At 42.7% G+C, this 10,175-nt stretch overlaps 1 protein-coding gene across 1 annotated transcript; it reads right to left on the bottom strand.

The window, feature by feature from the left end:
* Positions 1-288: 288 nt before the first annotated feature.
* Positions 289-9,220, bottom strand: LOC117642371 (caldesmon-like). Its single transcript, XM_034380462.1, has 6 exons — positions 6,854-9,220; positions 3,080-3,296; positions 1,680-2,888; positions 1,374-1,585; positions 1,124-1,292; positions 289-1,030 (listed from the first exon to the last, which is right to left on the bottom strand). The coding sequence occupies exons 1-6, from the start codon at positions 6,875-6,877 to the stop codon at positions 843-845; spliced, it is 2,019 nt and encodes a 672-aa protein (XP_034236353.1). The 5' UTR covers positions 6,878-9,220; the 3' UTR covers positions 289-842.
* Positions 9,221-10,175: the final 955 nt, after the last annotated feature.

Genomic DNA, 10,175 nt, shown 5'->3' on the forward strand with positions numbered 1-10,175 from the left:
GATACAAGGACGTACCACCCCAGTGAGAAATGGCTCATCGAATCGACGTCGATTCAACATCGACACGGTCGACGATGTTACGTCGATTTGGAACGTCGAATCGACCCATATATGGTCCCAGAATCGATGTGCCGTCGACATCGACAATATCGATGAATTAAATCGACGCAAAATCGACCAATTCTAGGGAGCGGTCTCACCATGAAGTAGGGCCTTCCTGCCATTCTCTCATGGTCTCACAGTTGTTCAAAAAGTTACAAAAAGGATCTCAAAAAATAAATAGCAAAAGAGTTTTCATTGTAATTGTTTATTTGTATTGCATACATAGACAAGGATTTCAAGAGCTCAGGGTTCTTTAAAGTATTGAAAGACTAGAACATAAAGCGACTAGAACAAAAACTAGAACTGACACTGGAGTGGGTCTAGTCCACAAGAAATTCCCTATCTAATGGCTGAAATAACACACCCTACAGAAATGAACACATAAGGGCTTAACAAAAGTAGCAAGTAGCTTTTTCAATTAAACTATACAAAATGAGATTTTGATCCAGACCTTTAAAAAGACAACAAAACAATAAACTCTTTTTCATGTTCTCCCTTTAGGAGGCAACATAACACATTTAATGGCTTCCAAATATGTACTATAAGCCTAATCTCGATAATTCAATTGTAAAGATTAACACCTACATGCTTATTTTGTCCAAGCCTTATTGTGACAAACCAAGCAAAACTGAGATCATCTATATTTGGCCAGACAAAAATCACTTCTAGGCCTAAAATTTAAAAACTAAAAAAAATCTTGCAGGGTGACAAGTTGGGTACAATAAAGCCTACATTCATTTTTAGGATGACTTCTTTTTCTTGGCCTTCTTCTTCTTTTTCTTTTCACCGTGCTGTTCATCTTTGGAGGCCTCTCTCTTACTTTTGCTTCCATCTCCCTGCTTCCTGTAAGGAGCATTACGAAGCCATGACCTGGCAGCCCTTTCGGCTTCTTGCAGATCGGAGTTTTCAACTTTAGATAGTACAGCACCTGGAGATATGAGGAAGAAAAAACATGGAGAAAATCAAGCAATCTATAATTAATTTAGAGTTAATATTTGTACAAACATAACTAAGCACCTACCTTGGACTGATTGCCACAACTTTAATTCTTTAAAGCCTCGTTTGACACCTTTGCCATCAAAGCTATAATACTTTGCAACAGCGTTGTCCATCACGTTCCTGAGTACCCTCATCACAGATTTATATTCTTTATTTGGTTCCTTGTTGACAAAGCAGGAAAGCATAATAGACTGCAAAAATAAAAAAAGAAAACAAATAAGACCACGAATTGTACTTATGTTTTCACGATAAACAAGAAAAAATTTACATACCAAACTAGTGACATTCTCCGAATTCTCTAAGAACCTCTCCAGAACTGCCAGTTCTTTCTTGGTTTTAACCGGGGTTCCTGGCATACCATCGGGCCTGGAAATCACTCTTTCGCCAGGCAATAAGTGCAAGTTTAGCTTTGCTTGGTTTGTCATCACTGTGTTTACTTTTTGATGTAGTCCTTTCAGTTCAGACAGAACTTGTCTTTCAAATGCTGCAAAAATAAAATATAAAACCAATTATAATACAAAAAAATGAGATAAATGACATAGAACATTAGAAACACGAGAAATGTCACTAATACTAACGACTTAATATGGGAGCATCAGATGTGAACCGAGAACTCGAGTTAACTTTTGAAATATCTTGATCTTCTAATTCTTCTCCACTGAGCCCAGAGTCATTGCGAGAACTAGTCCTTTCCTGCTGATCTTTCTCTTCATCACTAATTAAAGTGGTGTTTCCTTCATCATCCTCTTCATCACTCACAGTTGTGGTTTCTCCATTATCCTCTTCAGAACTCCCAGATGTGGATCCTGAATCATACTCTCCATCGCTTGTTTCACTGCCACTGGGTGCCCTGCCATCGTTCTCGCTCTCAAGACATTCATGCAATTTTCCCTCCTTTGTGGCTCTTTCGTCTCTTTTTTTCTGAGCCTCTCTCTCTTCTTCCTCTTTTTTTTTCTGTAATACTTCTGCAACTTTTTTCCATCTAGCTTCTTCTTCAAGTTTTTTCTTTCTAGCTTCTTCTTCTATTCTTTTCTTTTTAGCTTCTTCTTCAATTCTTTTCTTTTTTGCTTCTTCCTTTAGTTTTTTCTTTTTAGCTTCTTCTTCAATTTTTTTCTTTTTAGCTTCTTCTTCAATTCTTTTCTTTTTTGCTTCTTCCTCTATTTTTTTCTTTTTAGCTTCTTCTTCAATTTTTTTCTTTTTAGCTTCTTCTTCATTTTTTTTCTTTCTGGCTTTATCTTCTTCAATTTTTTGGGCTTGATCTTCATCTTCAATACTTTTCGTGTTCACTTTATCTTCTCCCTCTTTTTCTTTCTGTACGACCCTCCCTTCCTCCTTTCTTCTCTCGCCTTGTGGATTTTCTTCATTGAACAGTTCTTGTTCAGTTTCTTCCTCCATATTTTGGCTCAGGTCGATATCTTCCTGGAACCTTCTCTCTTGCACGAAATTAATAACTTTGGTCTTTTCCAAATTTTTTTGTTTCTTTTTCTCCTCTAAAACTATTTTTAAATTGTCAATTGAAGAAGCCTTGGTGCCTCTATCTTTGCGAGAAATATTCATAGTTTTCGAGTTGCTAGCCTTACGAGATGAGGATTTTGATGATCCAGTTTTTACCACAACTTTTTTTGTAGGCACTAAGCTGGTGTCTTCAGATGAATTATCTTCTTGAGCACTCAGTAATTTTCTGGGTAGCTTCCTCTTGCGATGCCCTAGACCCAGCTCTGTCTCAGTGTGGTAATCAGATTCATCTACTCTGTGTTTCCAACCCAAATGAGCTTGAAGGAAATTGCCTGAAATAAACATAAACAAAGTACTTTAAAATGTGATTCAAATACTGTATATACGACAAGCTAAGTACAAATATTGGCTGATACAAAATAAAAGTGAAGCCTGTTGCAGTCTGAGAACTAATAATATGCACCAACGTGACACTTTTAATTGGCTGGTTACAGACAGAAGAATAATGTTAAATACTACTCACGGTACGTTTTTACTAGAACACACGGATGGTCCACCCAGTCTGGCTCCGGCTCTTTCTTCTTCATTAGAAATGCCTTTAGTTGCTCAAATGTGGGTTCAAAAGGTGGCCATTTGCACACAAGAGAACCATCGGGCTTATTGGAAAGCCATTTGACAAGAGCAAGGCCCAGTGCCTTTTCACCAGCCACCACATTTTGCAGAAACTCCAAAAGAGCATACTGTAACAGAAAAAAAAACAACAAAGTTAAAAATATTGTATGCCGAACACCGGGGTGGCACTTAACTATTTTGAATTATTACTAACTTAAAGAAGAAGGGGAAATGAATGAGATAGTGAGATTGAAATATAGGTGCCATCATTTTGCGGCATCAGCCAACACTTGGCAAAAACCACAGCCAGTGGGAACGTTTCCCATTCATCCCTCAATCCCCACACATGCAGAATGCCTAGTTGGGAAGATCTGATAGGAAAGGTATACACATCATCTTTGTCAGTGAACCTTGTTGCACGGAAAAATACATTTCCATCTCTTACAACAATGTTTCTTAAGATGGCAACTACCCCATCAGTGGTCATAAAACAAAAATCCCTATCTTTTAGGCTAAATGTGGTCTTGTTGACATTTATTCTTCTAAATTGATTGCCTTCAAAGTCTTCATTAGGGTTAAAATGGGGCTGGAAAAGTTCAACTTCATTTTGAGTGGGAAGCAAGGAAATCTTCTTTTTCCCAACTTTTTCAGAGTCACGCTTCATTGCCTGTTCCAGATGTAGATGACCAGAGCGAAGGGATTCTTTGATGCTTTTTAGAGCATTCTCAAAGCAGAAAGTACTGAAAGATTCCAGTTCTCCATGATTCCTACACTCATCACATAGATGTAAAATGGAATGCACATTGTAGCTAACAAAGGCATTACTGAAAATTTCAGCTGAATAATCAACAAACCATTTCAGAAAATCTTCTGCAAAATCTGTGAACCGCTGAAGCAGATAAGGACTTGACAGAATTCGGATACCACAGTGCAAAAGTAAAAACAAGGAGTACATCTCTTCATGCAACAAATCTTTAAAAACGATGCAACCATCATACAACAGTAAGCGGCGCAATTCTGTTGCTTTGTACCTGTTGTACTTCTGGAACTGTCTTGGTCGTCGATTAAAATCCCGAGGGCAGCTGGGAATCAAAGCTAGCAATCTTGTTGAAATTGCATTCATAGTGTCGGCATTTGGATTCCAGTACCCTTCCCATGAGACAAGCGCATCAAGGTATCTCAAAAAAACTCCCTTGTAGACAAGATGTAAAGTATCAAGTCGAAATTGGCTCACAAGGCCGACACCAAGGAGTTGTAGAGGAGAGATACCGGTGTGATGCAGGCGGTCCTCCTGATTTGCATAAGATTCATCTGTACGAGGCCTGCAGTCCGCACCCAAATGAGAGTAGTTAAATCTGCCATCCTCATAAACACCCACCACAGTGCACTTCTCACATGCACCGTAGCCACCATGGCCAATACAGCACTTGACAAAGGACCTGGCAGGAGCATCAAGAATGAAGTGCCTCAATCGCACGTTGTGAACCTGTCCATTGCACTCATAACCGTTTTGCTGTAAATCATGCACTTCGAGAACAAAGTCTCCAAGATAAAGATCCACATCAGTGGGATCTTTGGATCCACAATAAATGGCAATTATGAACGGAGGATCATTAGTTCCAACTAACTTTCCCAAAATTGGCCAAAATTTACCCATAGAACCAGGCAGAGGTAAGCCATCCATGTTTACATCAATTTCAATAACTTCTCGAGCCAAAAGATAATCATTCAAGTCTCTTTGGTCAAGGCTTAATCTTAGTCCTTTATACCAGAATTTTTCGTTGCCTTGTTCAAGATTGACATGGCCAGCAGTATTTAACAAAGTTTTGTACGATAAAGGAATGTTGGGGAAAACATAAGCAAGTTTTCCTAACAACTCGTCTACTTTAGACATTGAAAGTACACCCCCGCTGCTTGCCCATTCCATCAAGGATTGGATGACATACTGCTCTATATCTTCTGGATTCACTCCATCAGCAGGGGGATCACCCAGTCGACATTGCTAGTACCAGGTCCCTGACTGTACCTCCCTCTGACCTCCATGCGAAGTCCGTTTCGTATGTCCATATCTGATGTCAGCTGGAGTAGTGATGTACTACGGTCTGGTACGTGAAAAGTGCGGGAAACGCTACTCCGCCATCTTGGTCCTGCTGGTCGCACTCACTAGTCCCTCCATAGTACAGAGGTAGTCCGAATCCGGACCATGCATATGTCCGTGTACTTGTCGCGTTTGTACAGGTTTTATGCAACCAGAAATGGGACAAATTACTGCCGCTGGGCGTGGCGTTGGGGAATTCCATTGTAAAATACATAAAAAATCGTTCGTGAATTTCATTTGATTTCCTGATGAAATTTTCAATTTCTTGAAAAAATTTTAAGTTTCCTGACAATTTTTTATTTTTTTGGAGGAAATTTTTACGTTTTAGAGAAAAATTTTAGTTTGAAAATGGAATGTCTTTGCGTGACACACCGGTATTAATTACACGCACAGTGATTTCTGGTTGCTTATTACCTCTAGAAAGGTGGCAGTAGGCGTGCATTGCAAGGTACGAATCGGGACTACCGTTGTACCACGACAGTACCAGGGACGACGGTCGGTCAGGACTAGATGGCGGATTGCACTCTCAGTATTGTCCGCTAGATGGCGCCAGTGTCGCTTTAGTCACCTGTTACAATTAAAAGGCTCTTCTAGCCAAAAGGTAGTGTACTGAAAGTTCTGAATAGATGGAAACTGAAGTGCTAAGATGAGTGCGATGTACTGCTGTAAAAATTACGGCGGTATCAAAACTAATAGCGGAGCAATCGACAATTGAATGGTTCCTCTCGCGGCATGCTACGGGTCGCAGTTTCATTAGGTACCGCAGACTTGTCCCAGTGAGTCGAAGTGAAATCTGCCGCAATCAGCCGTAACTTCTACCTAATTTTTGAATCGAGGTATCTGCCTCTGAGGGTCCTTTGGCACCCCACACAAGTGAAGATCTTCACCCTTGCGTCACAATATTGTCGAATTTGCATGGGCCGACCGCTAGTCCAGTGGTGGTCCAGCCGAGGTACGGAATGGTAGTACGGGGTTGTACTAGGCCCGTACCACAGACGGATGATGCCGAGGACAGCCAGCAGACTACCTTTTTTGGGCAAACGGTAGTTCTCCCGTACTTCAAGAAGGGATGATCCGATATCTGTGCCTGGATGTCCAGTGGAGGTCCCGCGTAGTAGGAAATGTTGACTGGGCATTTGCATCATTATCATCGAAATCATTTTCATGTGGATTTGGATTTGCGTTTGGATCCACGTCCCCATCAGATGCAATGTCACTTGCGTTGCTGTTGACAACTTCATCTAAATCACTGCCATTCATGTCATCATCACTGTCACTATTAGCGTCACTGCTACTATCACTGTCAGTCTCAGGGTCAGATGATGGTTCACTATCGCTGCTTGACTCTGGTGGATTATTTAAGGGATTATTTAGCAGACGTTGCCTCAGCACCTCCAGGTTTTCAAAGTCCTGCACTTCTCTACGAGCTCTCCTCCTTGCCCTTCGAATTTGAGCTCTGACTTCCTGTTGGTACTGAGAAATTGGCCTCAAGTCATTACCATTCCATTCACCCATTACCATTCACCCACTCAACTAGCAAAACAGTCCGCCCTAACCTCTCGATTTACCAGCCCTGTCACAACTTACCTGAGGATCGTTGTCATCAGCCATCCTTCAATTTCAATACACCAATTTCGACTACCTGAAAATTTGATGAAGAAGTGACATGAGGACAGATCACATCTCAAGTAAAAATAAGTAAAAATGTTTACCTTTCCTACACCCGGCGACTCTACTTACTGAAAATGGCGTCGTCGAATCGCGTTCTCGGTGGTCAAACAGAGAGACTAAACAGCGTGGTACTGAATTCAAATTAACTTTTACTTTGGTCTGAAAAGCTCTAATTCGTAACTGATTTAAACATAATAATTTATGGACGTACTTTGACGTAGGAAAACACACTTATTAAATCCTGCCTTGCAACTGCTAAACACTGCACCTGAGCTGAGCACGGAAGGCGCGGAAATTCAAACCCATCAAGACAAGGGGCTAGGTTACATCGATTTTCTTCCGTCAGCTATCCACATCGATTTGACGTCAAAACGACGTCGATTATAATATTTTCAATTTTTTAAAAGAAATCATCCAGAAAATACGAGTTTGAGATGTTCTTCTATCTAATTCGACTTGTTTGCAAAAAAATGCCATTTTTCGCGAACGTCGAAATGACTTCGATTTGTCGACCTTTCAGCCATCGACCAGCAGACGATGTTGTCGACAGCGAATCGACGTCGATTCGATGAGCCATTTCTCACTGGGCACAAGGAGTCCGTCAAAGAAACTTATAAGTCGGAGGCCAAAATCATCATCGGCCTCTGGCTGCGTTCCACTTGGGTGTCCGGGACTTTTGACTTCAGCATCGTGTTAAGGTAGCGCTTGACTATTAGGAACCCGTCAGCGGTCGTCGTCGGACCTCCCGGTGCGCCCAGGATGCCGACGGGGCTATGTCGCTGGCGGGCATGACCTGAGGGCCAGGGGGCTGGATGGTCAGCAGCGGGCATCGGAGGGAAAAGTCGCGATTATGCGGGAAAAAAGGGAAATGTCCTCTAGCGGGCAGGCGGTGGTGTGGCCTACCTCTTGGGCGCTACACCGGCAGACCAGCTACACTGGGTTAAAAGTCGTGAAGTGTGCACGCTCCAAAACGCGACTGCGGCGGATCTATTTCCGGGATACTAGGGACTTTGGTAGAGAACTTCGGATTTGTGCCGGCTTTGTTTATATGCTGGTCTGCTTCACTCGTGTAAATTTTGTCAGAGTGTCAGAGACATGTCTAATTCGCGCACCTCTAAAAGCTTAAATTTTGAAAACTTATGCTAAATTTGATGGTCTGAGTCCGTTGTCGCCACCAACCAGGTGGTCCCAAGTGGTGTCCTCGAGGTCCGCAGGACACATGGAGTCCAACGCTCATGTCGCTGACGCTCTAGGAGAAGCGGTTCCGGAGATACGAGGACGTACCACAAGGAGTCCATCAAAGCAAAATTTTTAGCTGGAGGCCAAGACAGCTTCGGCCTCTGGCTGCATTCCACTTGGTTGTCCGGGACTTTTGACTTCAGCACTGCAATAGGGTACTGCTGGGCTACCAGGAACCCATCAGGGGTCGCCGTCGAACCACCGCACAGTGGGGCGAAACCAGAAAAAGTCGCACGTAAGTCCGATTTTGCCGTTTGAGTCCTAGAGGAATATGACCAACGTTTCTGAACTCAGGAAGGACCATTCTTTACAGATACGAACATTTTTGGCATCTCAAATAACTACAACTTGCCGTTAAGGGACCTCAAAGAAGAGCAATTTCGCGAGAAAATGATAAAATTTGCGGGGGTTGCGCAAGAAAGGCCACTCCTACCGCTGTTGCAGATCAAAAAAACATGTTTTAAATGTTTTTGGAAAGGCAAAAATCAAGCAGTCCTATCTATTCATTGGAATTGGTTTCCATCGAAACTGGGAAAACTGCGGGTCTTCAAATGTTCGCGGATATCGTCGTCTGCGACTTTTTTGCGAGGGGGAAACGACTGAGAAATTTTGTGTACATCGGATAGGGATAACCCCGGATAACCCACAGATTACCTCCGGATTACATCGAAAAATTTCCAGGATTACCATTGGATTACGCCGGATTACCTCAGAATTACCCCGGATTACTTCAAAATTTCTGGTTATCCGGATAGCGGATAACCAATTTGCTGTACATCGGATAACCGAAGTCGTTTCCCTCTCGCTTTTTTGACAAGAGATAAGTCGAGTTGCGAACATTTGCGAACCGGTCGGGCACCGTGGTGAGATAGTATTGTGACCCCACTTTCATGTCCATTTCGTCCGGCGATGCCGTTCGATGCCGTTTTCCTTCAAATCGACGTCAAACATGCGACTTTGTTTCGCAGCACCACGTCACCGCCACACAGTGGGACGAAACCTGAAAAAGTGCCGATAGTTTTGGGATGCTCCGATCGTCTCCAAAATTGCCACCCGGGGGGTTTTGGATGATGAGAAACTCGTGTCCGTCAACGTCGAAAGCCGGAAACGAACGCCAGGGGCGAATGCAGCAATCAAGGAAAAGGTTAAACTAGATCCACCCCTGGCGTTCGTTTTCGGCTTTCGACGTTGACGGGAACGAGTTTCTCATCCCCAAAAACCCCCCGTGTAGCGATTTTGGCATCGTTCCGTGCGCTCCGAACGGTTCACCCCTCCTGGAATGTTGGATCCTCCCCTGGCGTTCGTTTTAGGCTTTAAATTTTAACAAAAACGAGTATATCATCCCCCAAAACCCCCGGGTAGCGATTTTGGAGACGATCGGAGCATCCCAGAATTATCGGCACTCTTCCGGGTTTCGTCCGACTGAGCGATACAGGCACTTTTAAAGGCGATTTTCTCAAAACGCTGAGCAATGCCGAGCATTTTATGATATTGACTAGAAAGCCGAGAAGCTGCCCTATGACGGGCATGTCACAGACCCGTTCGCAAATGTTCGATACTCAACTTATCGCATCGTAAAAATCGTTTAAACGTTGATTTTGCAACACTTTTAACAGCGTCCAACTTTTACCCAGCTGACCAAACAGTAAATCTGAGGGCCGCACAGGTTTCATTAGGTCATAAGCTTTTCAAAAACATTAAATAATACCTTTATTGGCTGAGCGATAGCGAAGCCTGTTACTTCAGTGGGGTTGAAAAGTTTTGTCTATGTCTGTCTGTCTGTGTGTCTGTCTGTCTGTGTGTCCGCACTACTACTCCTGAACGGCTCAGCCGATCTCGGTGAGATTTTGCACACTTTTTGGGTATGTCCTTGGTTCAGCACACGCGAAATTTCACTACCCTAGCTCAACTGGTTCAGTTTTTATAGCCGAAAACACCTAAAAAACGGCGAAAAATCGAGTTTTTGTTTGCAGATAGATCACTTTTGCCTTGGAGAATG

Source organism: Thrips palmi, unplaced genomic scaffold, assembly GCF_012932325.1.
Source record: "Thrips palmi isolate BJ-2018 unplaced genomic scaffold, TpBJ-2018v1 HiC_scaffold_16, whole genome shotgun sequence".
NCBI classification, from domain to species: domain Eukaryota; kingdom Metazoa; phylum Arthropoda; class Insecta; order Thysanoptera; family Thripidae; genus Thrips; species Thrips palmi.

Coding starts and splice junctions, on each gene's coding strand:
- LOC117642371 (XM_034380462.1), bottom strand. CDS start 6,877: ATGGCTGATGACAACGATCCTCAG. Junction 1,586..1,679: donor TGATGCTCCCATATTAAGTC/GTTAGTATTAGT, acceptor TTATTTTTGCAG/CATTTGAAAGACAAGTTCTG. Junction 1,293..1,373: donor CGGAGAATGTCACTAGTTTG/GTATGTAAATTT, acceptor TTATTTTTGCAG/TCTATTATGCTTTCCTGCTT.